At 40.1% G+C, this 14,554-nt stretch overlaps 1 protein-coding gene and 1 pseudogene across 1 annotated transcript in view; both read right to left on the bottom strand.

The window, feature by feature from the left end:
- The window catches only part of L3MBTL4 (L3MBTL histone methyl-lysine binding protein 4), a 503,654-nt gene extending 493,291 nt beyond the window's left edge, over nucleotides 1-10,363 (bottom strand). The window contains 1 exon segment of the mRNA XM_057504056.1: nucleotides 10,303-10,363. Within this exon segment, the coding sequence (XP_057360039.1) occupies nucleotides 10,303-10,305 (3 nt within the window). The 5' untranslated portion in view covers nucleotides 10,306-10,363.
- LOC118922699 (histone-lysine N-methyltransferase SETD2-like) lies at nucleotides 427-7,350 on the bottom strand (annotated as a pseudogene).
- Nucleotides 10,364-14,554: the final 4,191 nt, after the last annotated feature.

The raw sequence follows: 14,554 nt of genomic DNA, 5'->3' as shown, positions 1-14,554 counted from the left end.
TATGATCACATCGAGGTTCCAAAAAGGATCTTATTATAGTTTACTGTTGGTTTAGATGTTTTTTTCTATTTTTTGTGAAATTGACCTTACAAATTAAAAAATTGTTGAATATTCTCACTGCCCAGTTATGGAGTATAACGACCCAGAAGGCAAAATTATTTAATAAATGATTAGAAAGGATAAATATGATCCTTTACAAATCTGAATTTTAAAATAGATTTTAAAAACTGCGTACCTTTGCTGTTAAACCACTTTTTTTCTTTCATTGATTTTATTTTTTACATAAAAAATTCAGTAAAAATTGAATAAAGTAAAGTGATTTTAAGCAGTAAATCAATCTTACAACATAGCACAAGGCTGTCCGAAACCACAAGGCAGCCTGCTTTGGAATATTTACATGATAACAAATTAAACCTTGCAGGAAAACTTCAACTGTCCTTACAAAGTTTTTCTGTGATCCTTAGAACAGAGAGGCTAAAAGCAAAAAAAAAAAAAAAAAAAGAGGAAAAAACAAATTATTTTCAATATATTCACATTTAATAGAATTAAAATATAATTCAGATCATCAAGGTAAGGCGTCATGGGGAGGGATGCGCATGGATCTGTGCGCTGACAGAACCGCCAAGGAGACCCAGGTTTGAGAGTAGGGTCAGGCCTGGCCCAGGTCTTAGAGAAAAGGGTCTTCCACAAGCCCTCATTTCTGCTGGCCTCTAACAACCATACCCCAACAGCTCACGACCAGGGATCACTTGTAGATGGAACTCATTTTTGTGGCTTTCAGTTGAAATCTGCAGGTTTGAATTCCCCAGGGTGATGTGTCATCAGCAGCACAGCCCTCACCGTGGGGTGGGGCAGAGAGGACCCACAGGACTTCTCCCCAGAGTCTGTCCCCCTTGTTCACACGTCCTCCCACCCTGGCCCCCTAAGTCACTCTAAGTCAGTGGCCTCTTAGGGTTTGTAAACAGCCCCAAACTTCTGCATATACTTCTTAATGTACTCCTTGGTTTTGAGTGTCACATCCTCATTGCACTCCAGGTCCTCTGGGTTCCTACAGTACTTCAGCTCCTTATTCATAACGCCGGGAGTCAGCTTTCCAGCGAGGTGTTTAAAGTCTTCGGTTGTGGTAATTCTTCCCACTTTGCAGTCAGGTTTCCAATAAGGGTTCAGGCACTAGATGATGAACTGGGACATCTTTTTTCTGAATACTTCTTTGCTTTTCTTAGCCAGCTCACTGGAGGTGTCTGCTTCTGCTGTCTTAGGCTTTTTTGAGGTCCTCATAGGGTTTTCATCATATGTTGGGGTTCCCAGGTCCACCTCAGCTTCACGCTCAAGGCTGGTATCACCTCCTGGGCTTTCCCAAGTAGGAGGATCCCAGTGAGTCTGGCTTGTGATCACAGGATAGTAATAAACCTTCTCTTCTGCATCTCGGGCTGTCTTCCAGTTGTGGGGTAAGACAATGGTGTTTGGTTTGGGAGGAGATGGGGATGGCAGATCCAGAAGATAATTTGTCACAACCATCTCAGGTGGCTGTAAGGGCTCAGGATGCCCCAGTGCAACTATCGTAGTCACAGCTGCTGTTGACTGTACCATTACTCCTTGTGGGTGAGCTGTGAAAATCTGTTGTCCCTGGATGTATTGAAGATTTGGCTGGGCATAACTCTGTACAATTGGTGGAGTTGTCTGTGAATAGCGTGATGTCACACCACAGACAGTTGGACAGGTCTGTCCTTGATAATATATGGTTTCTTGAGACTGTGCAGGAGAGTACTGCTGTTGTACACTGACAGACTGTTGGTTTGAATCCCAAACACTGTAATTGTGTCCCTGGACCGGGCCTGGGGCTGGCACTGGCAAGACGGCAATGCTGGACTCTTGGTGCGCCACACCATCACTCTGGGCCACATACTGTGAACTGGAAACTTCCATGGGGGCTCTCACATGTGGCACCACTGGCACAGCTAGAGGGGCACCAAGGGATTCTGAAGAATGTCCTACTAAGGGCTGAGAATGATCATAAGGAGCAGGAGAACACACGGGGTCCATGCTAGGTGTGGGGAGGAGCACCTTTCCAGCATTAGGGATGCTGGGATCCACGTAGGCCTGCATGGGATAACCTGGTGGGTAGCCAGCAAAGGGATGATGAGGGGCATTGTAGCCAAGAGAGAGTCATAGGGCAATGGAGACGTCATTCCCAGGTTCTGCATCTGCTGCTGTTGTTTCTGAGCCTCCCGCTGAGCCACCTCTTGCTGAAACAATTTCCGATGCTCATCTGTAGAAAGTTTATTGCGGTCTTTAATTCGTGCTTTGTTTTAGAAGTTAGCGTGTCATATCTGCCATCTGGGCTTTTCGTTCCCTGCTCATATTCACAAGGTGGTGGGAAGGAGCCCCTTCATTTCCTTTTCCCTTTATTTTGAGTTTGCCTCTCTGGATCTCCCTCTCTTGACTTGTTAGGAGTCTTTGGGGCAATTGTTTGATCTCTGAAGCCAACAGCATCCCTTCCTCTTTCAGTTATTGTATTCTCCTTTTCAGTTTGACTTTTCTTTGGAATTCGATATACCTCCTGTAGGTCTTTCCAACTGTCCAGGAGCTTGGTGGCCAAATCACTTATATCTACGGTTTGATCTGGCTGTTCCTGGCTCCTCTCACTTTCCACACCAGATACACCCTCCTCTTCATCTTGGGATTGTATTTCCTCAGCAATAGGTTCTTCTGGTTTTGTGCCATTACTCTCTTTAGGCTCTATTTCAGTGTCAGTCTCTGGTTCAGATTTGGGTATCTTACTGGCCTCCATAGTGATTTCACTGTCAACTTTAGATTCAGGCAGTTGCTGTGTAAGTAGCTGTTGTGACTGTAACTCTTCCTCTTCTTCCACAGGGATATTTCCTAACTGGTCAAGGTCTTCTTTGCCATCCTTGCCTTCTAGCTCACTGGTAGCATCAGAGATTGCACTGTCCATGCCATTTTCACTAACAATTTTAAGTCTATGAAACATGAGCTTCTTGGGGGTGTCTGTGTCAGCTTCTGTGCTCAGCTTGGTGGAAGGATAGAGTGTGCTGAGTGCTGTATGAGCACGTGATGTATTCTCACTAGAATACCCATCTCCTTCACTCAACTGAGTCATGGCATTCTTGGTCTGAGACCAATGTTTTATAATTGGAAGTACTTTGCTTTCCTCCAGCATATTTTTTGTAGGAATGGGTAAGTGTTCCAAAGTCTTTATAACCTCTTCTTGAAGCTTCTGGTTGCTCTCCTGGCCATCGCCTAGTTCTGCCATCCAAATCCACAACAAAGACAGCCCATAACGTTCCAGAAAAGACTTCAGGCAAGACTGTGAGTGTGTGTTCTGTATGAGCTTGAGACAGGTAAGTTTCTGCTCCAACGTTTCAATTCTAACCATTAGCAGGGATAAGCTGAGCACCTGGTTTTTATCAGACAGGCCTTCCCCATTGTCCATCAGAGCTTCCAGCTCTGTATCCACTGAACCCTTCTTACAAGATTGTTCCTTCTTACAAGATTGTTCCTTCTTCATTTTTCTTCCTGCTGCTCTCATACTGACTCTGTTCTCTCCTCAAAGGTAACCCCGGCAATTAGCTGACCCACAGAAATATTTCTGAGCTTCTTTTCCATATATTTGGTATTGATAGTCAAATGTTAACTCTGAGCCTGAGGGAACCGGTTTGGTGGTAGAAAACCCAACCCTCAGTTGTCCATTCACAATCCATTTCTGAGTCTCACAGTTCAGTTCACAGCTGTGGTTCATGAACCGAGAGCAATTTCCTTTCTGAGTGGCATCTATTATCTCATCATTCTTCAGGGCCATGAAATAGTAGCGGATATTTTTGTTTCATGCATACTCTTTTACCCGGGCTTTAAACTCTTTACGATCAAGCACATCACCACAATATTCCAGGACAAAGGTGTTCGAAGGGAGGACTTTGGCAGCTCTCAAGCCCCAGCCTTTCTTTTCTGTGAGGATGACTTCCACATCTGCATGCTGTTTTCTCTGGAACCATCTATTGGAACAATAATATCCATTTGGACACCGAGAAGAACATTCAATCATGAGGAGACGATTAAGATAATCTTCCCAACATGCTATTTCATCTTGAGCTCTTTCATCTTTAGAAAGAGGTGTACACTCACACTGCATTCGCTTAATATCTCGATGAAATTTGCTCCTTTCTTTCTGTTAAATAAACATTTTCTTCAATCAGATCAAAGTAACAAGGCATCTTCCCTTGCTTGGCACATTCCTTCCACCGCTGTGGGACCCTGAAGTCCTCCATGACACAGGAAGTCTCAACCAGTGTTGCGCCTGGGGTTACTGCTGTCTCTCCCTGCTCTAACTCCACTCTTTCTTTCTTTCTGTCCTGAAGCTCACCATCAATTTCAGAATCACTCTCCAATTCCTGCCTCCTTTTTTAAAGAGGCCTTCTATCTTTTGTATCATTTTTTTCTAAGTTTCTTCAAAGATCTTTCTTTTCATTTACGGCTAAAGAGTCCTTCATGGAATTGCTACTTATTTCAGGTGCTTGCATCGACCCCTTATCCATCTGAAGGGATAGGAAAAATTTACTGGACTGGCTTGAAAAGTGAGCTCCTCGTTGATCCCAATTCTCCTCCTCTTCATGGTCATCTGTTAAGGAATCGGGTAACTGACCCTGAATTTGATCATATACAAGCACAGTTCCAGGTGGTCTACCTGCTGATCTTGGATCCCAGTAGCCATTGCCTTGCCAATAATTACGAGTCCCACCATATTGGTCTGTACTTGGCTCATACTTGTGCCCACCATAGGCTCCATAACTGCTGTGAGGTTTTTTATGTGGTAGTAGGCTTTTCTTGTTGAGAGAAGTCCCACCCCAGGTTTCTGAGCTCTTCTGATGAATGGAAGCCATCTACTCAGGAGATTTCACAAGACGAAGAAAAACTCAACTCTTTTTTTCCCTGTCTACTGGCCTATAAGGGAACATGGTCTGATGGCGAGATTTGTTTGGGACATCTTCAGAATCATCGGAAAAATGAACTGGCAGCTCTCCTTGTTAACTAGAAACCGTGTTGGCTCCCACTGTTTCCTGAGAATTTGGATGACCTGGAAGGTCAGAGTTCACATCTGCATAACTTGTACTATTAACTACATCACTCTGAAGATGAGCAACTTAAGGCAAGTGGTTATCTACATGTTTTCTTCTGGGCTGTGTAAAAGAAATTTCTGGATTCTTCTCTGTTCCTTTATGAAAGAAGAACTTCTCACTTCGAGGACAGGCCTTACTTGCTATACTCTCAAATTTTTCCTCATATGAAAGTCTCCTTGACTCCAATCTCTCATCTTCCCAGTGATCAGAATAGTGTCTATAACTCTGACTGCACCGAGAAGAACAAGGATTTGTTTCTTCCACAGGCAAAGTAGAATTTTTTGGCACAACCACAACAGACTGAAGACAGTTTCTTGGAACACTGCTATCATCAGAATCTGTGTCTTCTGAATCACTTTCATCACCTGAACTTTCAGAAGAACCAGAATAATCTTCATGGACTGTAGACACAATTTCTGAAGCATGACTACTACTGTCACATTTTAAGGTATATGTTACACCATCATGGTCTTCCATGGTTAAATTCAAATCACAAGAAGAAAATACAACTTCAGAATCATCAGACATATGTGTATGTCGTCTTCCTTCTTCTTCATCTAAAGACATTTCTGATCTTCCTCTTTTATCAGGCAATATGGAACTCCCTTCTCCTTGAGCCCCTTGCACACATTTTCCAGATAGCCCACTCTTATGCCTGCCTTCCCAGGAAGCAAATCCCCTTCCTGAATCAGGAAGGCCACTACCTACTTCTACTACTGTTTCTTTCTCTCCATGCTTTAAAAATGCTGTGATTTTACTCTTCTAAATAGGATCCTGAACTGGAGATATGCTCTCTCCACACTTCAAGAGATTTAAACTGTCCAGTTTTACTCCTGGTGGAAGGCTCTGAAGAGATGAAGCAATACCTGAACTCCCTACAGGTTGACATAAATCATCAAAATGATTAACACAAGTTGAACTAGCACTACTGACACTCTGCTTATATTCTTCACATGTGAAGTTTGAGTGATCTGTCACATTCCTATTATCATATGTAACTGCTTTTGATTTCAAATGTACAGTCATAAAGCTATTTGCAGAAATCTTTGTAACTGAAGGTTCAATATTTTCAGCTTCAGAATGACACAAAGGAGAATTGTTGTCACTTGAATACAGTATGTATCTGCATCTTTCGTTTTACAGCAAGAAACTCTCATGTCAACTGATTCTTTAACTATTGTTTTTGAATTATCTACAGTCACATCTGGCAAAGACATGAGTTTATTCTGGTGTGACGACAACAGATGTTCTGTTTCTCTAAATGGGCTTTCTGATTTATTATGCTGAATGCTAGTATCATCCAAGTCTTTTTCTTTACATCTATTAATATTCTGAAATCCATTTGATGAAAGCATGCATGCTTTGACCAAACAAGATACCGCAGATCCAGTCACACTATCATCAGAAGACATCAAAACAGTGTCAGTTTTAGAAGTGCAACATGTTGCCAAATCAGATTCTGCCCCAGGAGATCCATTTATATTTAATTCTATGGGACAATAACTTCTTAATTGATCATTCTTCATTTTAGATAAAGAGTCGAATTCCTTAATATTATCATGGCTATCATGTTCTACAAATTCAGACTTTAAAATAGGTGACTCATCTAGCTTTTTTAAAGTAGGTGAATCATTTAATTGATTTAATGGAGATGCAGACCCAGTTTTTTCTCTTACAGGAATTTTCCTTATCATTCTTAATTCACTACCTGTTGAACAAGGAGTCTGTAAGCTAAAAGAATGAGAGTGTTTGATTTCCTCATTTAATTCTGTACAACACAAAGAATTTTTAAATTTATCACATTTGGGTACTGGTTTTGAAGTGGCAGATTTGTAACGGGAAGCACTATTCTCATGCTTGGAATATGATGAGCCCCGTCCAAATCCCAGTTCATTATGGGGAGAACAACATCTTTTCATTTCTTCACATTCTGAAGTCCATTTGGATTCTCTGTCTAGTTTTGAAGAATTTTTCCCTCTGTTCTCCATCTCTAAGTAAGAGGACTCAGTTTTGTAGTCCCGATCAGATTCAGAATAGGATGGCGATGAGTTGAGGTGCGCCTCGAGTATGTCTTCTTATCCTCATCTTCTGAGTCAGAACTCTCCCATGCCCTGTTATCTGTATATGGCCGAGAATAGCGTGCCCTCTCTCGATAAGGGGAACTCCTATGGTAACGGCGTTCAGAGTCATAATAATGGGATCGTTCTGTCCAGAAATAGGATAAACTAGTTCTAGCGCCTCTGTCAGAACTAGAACAAGATCTACTCCGCCTTCACTCTCTCTCTGATTTACATCGAGAAGATATATACTGAGTATCTCTTTCAAGTTTTGAGTAGCTAAAATATTTATCATCCCTATTTTAGATTGTGACGATTTTCCTAAATCCTCACTTTTTAATGGGAGTAAGCTCTTTTTTAAATCTCTTTCCTTTTCAAGGCTTGAAAATTTTAAATTATGTGATCTTTGACTTGAAGAAGTCTGTAGAGAATCTTCATCAGATTCTGAACCAGAAAGGTGCCTTCACACTGTGAGGATTTCTTCTTAGAACCTGTTTTTTTAGAGCCCAAATTACTCCTACAACTATCTGGAATTTCTTTTTCCTTCCCAATCTGGGACTCTTCTATTTTGTGAGGAAATATTTCCTTGCTCATTCAACTTTTGATTTATGTCCTCTTCTGAACTATTAGATACTCTGTCCTGTTTAGTGTCCACTTGGGAAGATTCTGATACAATTTTAACCGGTGTTTCTTTCAGGCTTCTGCTACATCTCCTGGTGCTGTCATCAGAACTGTTACTGGTATGTATGGCAAGGCCACTGGCTCTGTTACTGGTGCTGGTGGTGGGGGTGTTGTGGCTTGGGGAGGAGGACTTGGTGGAGGAGGAGATGACGGTGGCGAGTCTACAGTTGTTGATTCTGCTACGACTGCTGGTAATGGTATTATGTGAGAAGGTGAAGATGCCACTGTTGTGCTAGTAGTCAGCAACGGCCTCAATGTTACATGAAGCAAATGTTTCTTAAAATGAATTTTGCCCAACTCTACTCCTGATTTTGGTGGGGAAGATTCTTCTGTAGTAGATAAGGTATCTCCAATGTCCATTTTAATTTTAGGAGTCAAGTCTACTTGAGGTACAGCTGGGGAGTTTGGAAGATCATTTTGCTTGTCATTGCCAAGTGCTGTCAGAAACCTGTTCTGTAAAGTTTTCTTTGTAAGGCTGAAGCTGAATGACACCTTCTGTCATCCCTGTTCTTCCAAATTAACTTTTGTCTTGGTGCCTTTGGGCAAAAACCGACTAGAAGCAATAGCTTTGAACACTGGTCCTTTGATGAAACCTGTTTTCTGCACATTTTCAATCTTTGCCTCATTTTCTTTCGGGGGTCAGGTGCTCGGGGTCGTAGAAGACCCCATCTTTGGAGGTGTCTGCGGTGGCAGCTGCTCATCGGGAGTGGATGGAGGCGGCGACGCGAGCCCCCTCCCAGCAACAGGGCTATGCAAGGGACGGGAGGGGAGAGGAGCAGGCCGCTGGTCCTGTGGTGGCTGGGCGGCCCACCAAACCATTTTTAAATCATACCACAATGTAATGTAAAGCCATAACCTGTGCTTTTGTTACTTCATCTGCAACATGTTAAACTGCATTAATTTAGGGTTTCTTCCAAGTCTTCAAGTGCTAGGAACCAGACGTCTATAATGATGGACACTCAGGAAATATTAAAGAAGATGGAGTTGGAAAATACACACTGGGACATACCAATCACTGAAAAATAACTATCAAAAAGCAGAGTCAAAAAACAACTATGATAGTGTTTAAAGGTTGGCAGAAAGTTTCCCTTTGAAAACTATTATACATAAAAGTGTTCAATTGACTCTTGCAATCAAAGTGTACTGAATTCCTCAAATTTAGAAAAGTCAATAGGCACATAAAACCCTTATATACGTGAATAATAAACAGTTAAATCTTTCTCCAGTATCAGGTTTGTTTCCAGCTTTTGTGGAAGCATATTTGCTTTTCAAAATGCACAACTGTATCTATAAGTAAGGAGTTATACTAACTACATTTAGGTCTCTGATCCTTGAAAATCTTTCTATTCTCCCCAAGGTCACTGCCCTTATAATGAAGGCAATTGTTTCACATTGCAGATGCCAAAGATATATAGTTTGAGGTGAACCCATAATAACCTATCACAGAGCCTGGAAGTTGCCTTTTTAACTATATCTTTTCAAGATTCTATTTTCTTGTAATTTTCTTCTTGGAAAAATAAAATGAGATTTGACAGAAAGAAAAAGAAAAAGAGAATACAAGGAGCTGGTATTTTGCTTATTGAGTGTTTTGCAATTCTTAAAACCTTTTTTATCACTCCAAAACCTCTGGTTTTCTAAATTTGATTATACTTTTTCCTCTAAATCCAGCCTATTATAATCAATTTTTAATAAAAATGAAATAGCATTTAGTTTCAAATCTCTTTTCATCCATAGAAAACTCCTGATAAATGAAATTGTATGTAGAAGCCCACTGTATGAAATTCTGATTAAGGTAGTCAGGGAGCCTGGAATACACTGTTAGAGTTGACAGGGAACAGTTAAGAACCACACATTTAGAATATATATATATATATATATACACACACACACACACACATCAATACACGTTTTTTTTTACAAAATAATTTATACTTGGTTCTTCAACCCTGAAATAAATATATATGCATAATTGGAATTTAAAAAGTGATATACTAACAAATTCTAAGAGCAATGTTTCCCTCAAAATGGATAGAATTATTACACACACAGGCTACATACAATTCAGTTATTTCATTCATTGTCGATACTCAAACAGTCCCTGAGACGGTGAAAGCTCTGACCGGACCAACAGAACCGGAAATGAAGGACTCTGTCATCAGAGGCACACAAGGAGCCTTCAGGAGCCCAGGGGGCTGGTGGAGGTAGGAGGCCACTCTGTTCTTCAAAGAGGGAACTCACCAGTACATTTGTGTACAGGAACAACAGTATATAAGTCCCCTCCTTTGCATTTTTAACTGAAAACAAGGTAAATTGGTTATGAATAGGACACTTGAATTTAAAAAGAAAACAGTAGAATATTTTTAAATGTCCAAATTAAGTCAATATGGACAATATTTAAAGGTAAGAGTGTATACAAATACAAATTTTACCATTTTAAAAAGTTCAGCAGGAACTGCATAACTTTGAGTAACTTCCAGACAGTCTGTCCAGCAAAAATTTTCTGGATCAGGATAACCTGGAAAAAAAAAATGTAAATATCAAAAGTTTACTCATTGATATTGCGATTTCCATGACATTTGATAATAATAACACCTACTGTTAAGTTGAATGCTCTCTATTTAAAAGCCCTGTGCTAAGAACTTTACATATATTACCTAACTTAGTCTGTAACTTGTGAGAGGCTCTTTTATCCCATAAAATGAGCACTCATTCACCGGTTCATCCATTCACTCAGAAAGGTTAAGCAGATTGGCCAAGATCAAATGGCAATGTGAGTACTTGGAAAAGCCAAATCATACCCAGAAGGACTCCTTAGAACTTTGAAAAAAACTCGCAATCACTGTCTGACCTCAAACTGTGAATTGATAATCTTTCCAATTCCTCCAATACTTCTGCATCTATTAGGGTTTTATTGTCTTAAATAAATTTTTGTAATTGCAATTTCCCAGCTTTGCTGTTTATCACTGCAGTTTAAAAATACATTGGTATAAAATGGTATAAAGTACCCCATCTTTCAAAACATTTCTATCTAATTGGGATTCTTGTTTATCTTAGTATTATTTTACTCAAAATTACATTTGCCAGAGGTCTGTCTACATTACTGTATTGTTTTCTTTTTCCTTTCAAGGAATAAGTACTTAGATTGATTCATTAGCATTATTTTCTTTTGTCTTTAATAATTATTTCATTACTACGTTTATTCTTAATACTTCTTCCTCCAATGTTTTTAGGTTTGTTTTATACTGGTCTCGCCAAATTGAATTGCAAACATAATTGATTAATTTTTGTTTGTTAAAAAATATCAAAGCGTTTAAGACTGAACTTACAATCATTGCCCCAAATATACCTTTAGACATCTGGAAAAGCTTTAATGAACCTTTTAGTTTTCTCACTTTTACCTTCCAAAAAGTAATCATAATTATAATCTGTAATTGTCATCTTGATTTAATCACTAGCCAAACATTTATTTTAAGAGAGAACCCAAGTGGTTATTTTTGTAGTTGTTTAAAGTTATTAACAGTATCTAGTTTGCCACATGGTATTTCCAGACTGTTACATGGTCTGTAAAGTTCCTACTTCGGGGACTTTAAGGATTTCTTTTTGGTATAATATAGGATTAACAGTTAAAAAAATGTAAGTATATACATGTATGTAAATACATACATGTACATTTTGAGGTATAATATCATATGCATTAATTAATTAAATCTAAATAGCTATATTATTCAAAAATCTGTTTATTCTCTATTTAAGCAAACACCATTAAGCAGAATGCTAAAATCTCTAAAATACGTTTCTGTACATTTCTCTAGTATTTCTGACTATATTTCCTTCATACTGAAATTTTTATACTAAAATGAAATATATTTAAAAGAAAACTATACAAATCAAGGGGACAGTTGAAAATTTTTCACAAAGTTAGTATATTCCTGTGAGCAGAACCTAGCCACTCCTCTCCACTGTGCCCCCATCTGGTTACCTTCCCAGTTTCCTCAGTGAGAAACCCCTCCTGGATCCCAACCTTGGAGACAAGCTCTGCTTGTTACAGTTCTTCCTTCACGTAAATGGAGTCATTCACCATGTGCTCATCGGCGGTGGCCAGCCTTTGCTTAGCATTCTGACCAAGGTTCACGTAGACTACTGCACATGACCATTCCTCCTTTGTGTTGTATAATACTCCATTTAAATTTATCCATTCTACTGGTGATGGTTGGATCATTTCAATTTGGGTGCTATTATGGAAAGTACTGCTAAAAACATTCTAGAACATTCCCTTTGGTGACCAGAAGTATATGTTTCTGTTGAGATACATCCAGAGTAAAAGTGTTGATTAATGGGGTATTTGCTTTATATTTCGATGCTACATTATTTGTATATAAAAGTACATGTAAAGTTCACTGCTAATTGCATTTTTTATTTGATATAGAGAAAATGTCCCTTTTGGACACATTTATCGTATTTTGTCTCAAATTCTTTTTTTTACTAAAAATTAATTAGTACACCACTCTGTTATTTTCTGCTTATATTTGCCTGGTAAAATTTTGCCCATCTTTTTTACTTCTATATTATTCATATTAATCTTATCTATTTTAAACATCTTATAAATGGACTTTTAAAATCATTTACATTACTTTCATAACTGGTTTGCTGTATCAAACGTCTGTAAATGAGTTTTTTAGCTGGATATTTTTAAAAGCTCTCTTATGATTTCCTTTACTTTTTGTCCTTTTTGTCATGAGTTATGTTATATAGTTTATGTTGCAATAAGTACTTCTGCACTTGCATTTTTTTTTTTAGTTTTTATCTTTAAAATCTGCCCAAACCCGTTCGTTGGATTTGGGATCTCCACATTTTTGCATGAGCTCTGAATATATATGCATACTTTGTCCCTTCAGCACTGTGGTCCCCTCCACCTTGCTCTAGATTCCTCACCCAGGGGCCCAACTGAAAGGTTCAGCGGTGACAGAAGAAGTGAGTGTGTGGTGGGCTGAGGAATGAATGTGCAGTGAATACGAGAGGAAGAAATTAGTGCTGCTCCATCCCCTTAAAGAAACCTGGCATGTTGCTAAGAGAGGAACTATCCATTTCACCCTTTTTGTGATCACTAAGCAAAACTAAAAGACTGAATGTTTTCAATGGTTCTTAAGCAATAGCTTCTCTGTGCTACTCTCCAGAAATGAGCCATGCATGCACAAGAAGGGGAAAACATGTACCATGCATACATTCCCAATGAATGAACCCAAAGGAGAGAAGAATGTCTTACAGCCTAGGGAGGCTTAAAAAAGCCACCTACGCCCACTGTCTTCCTCCTGGCCCCAGCTAGGCTTGGGGTGAGGGGCAGAAGTCAGGTAACAGAGAAAGGCACAGGGAACAGATGCATTCTCAGAGCTGTGTGAAGATGCCATGATAGAAGCTTTTTAAAAGTTTAAATTCCCACTTGAAACAAGAAGGAAATATATGACACTACCCCATGGAACAACAATAGTTTTTAACTTCTTCACTTGTCTCAAAAAAAAAACAATGTATCACTGGCTTCCATTTATTGGTAAGCACTATATATAGAACCCCATTTGCATTAGGTCACTTACTCCTTGCAGGTATCTGCACAGTATCACTTTTTATACACATTTTATAGGTAAGAGAGCTTGAGCAGCCTGCCCCATTACACAGTTAGAAAGTGGTAGAAATTGGATTGGAATGACTATGTCTGAGTCCAGTACCCATGTACTAAACCACTGCATCCCCTGAGCATGTAACTCAGGGCATCCCCGGTCCAAGACAGCCCAACTGTGGGCCTTATGACCAAGTGTTTGAGCTGCCCTTGGAAGCCAACATGTAGTGTCACAAGGGTGAGCAGGTGGGAACATAGAAAGCTGGATGGGAGGCTGGGCTGTATGTTTAAATGTGTTCATTCATGTCCCACTGCATTCCACACTATTTAGAGTTTAAAATGTCAGAGATGGATAGCACCTGAAGAAAAGGAGGTCCAAGCTGTGGCTACAGGCACAGATGTCCGAACCAAACAAGGGAAAAGTGTCAGATACTGGGATCAAGGAACTACACAGCAGGGCATAGGCCAGGCAGCCCCAGGATGTCTGTGTGGTGCTGGCAGTTGTCGGAGAGAAGAGGAAGATCTGGGGACAAATGTCTTGCATCAGTGTTAGAGGATAACTAGAGGTGACTAGATGACAGCAAGAGGGGGTGAGGTGTGGTGGGCAGCAGAGCCTGAGACCTCAGGGAGGGCAGTGTTAGGAGGACCCCCTTGGGACACTGCAAAATGTGTTACCGCTTTTGGGGGCTGAGGGAAGTGGAGGTCTAGGAGTGGCATGGAAAACCATGTGTGATAAAGCTGGGGTAGATGCAGGTCAATCCCAGTGCTTTGAGTTGAAAGGATGTGAGACAAGAAAAAGTTCTTAAAATGGATACGAATTCAGGGGTGGGAACAGAAATGGAGGAACTCCAGTCAAACCAAGTTAATTGTAAATGCAAACACACCTAAATCCCATCATTCCAATGGCTTCCTGTTTCACTCAGGGAAAAAGCAAGTCCTTACAACAACCTACAAGCCCCTGAAGATCACGACCCATCACCATTCCAGCTCATCTCCCCGTCACTCCCGTCCTGCTCCAGCTAGAACAGAGCACACTTCCTCCTCCTCAAGTTCTCCCACTTGCTGTTTCT

Source organism: Manis pentadactyla, chromosome 6, assembly GCF_030020395.1.
Source record: "Manis pentadactyla isolate mManPen7 chromosome 6, mManPen7.hap1, whole genome shotgun sequence".
In the NCBI taxonomy this organism is placed as follows: domain Eukaryota; kingdom Metazoa; phylum Chordata; class Mammalia; order Pholidota; family Manidae; genus Manis; species Manis pentadactyla.
The sequence above is the reverse complement of the archived record's forward strand: the minus strand, read 5'-3'. Positions and strand labels throughout refer to the sequence as shown.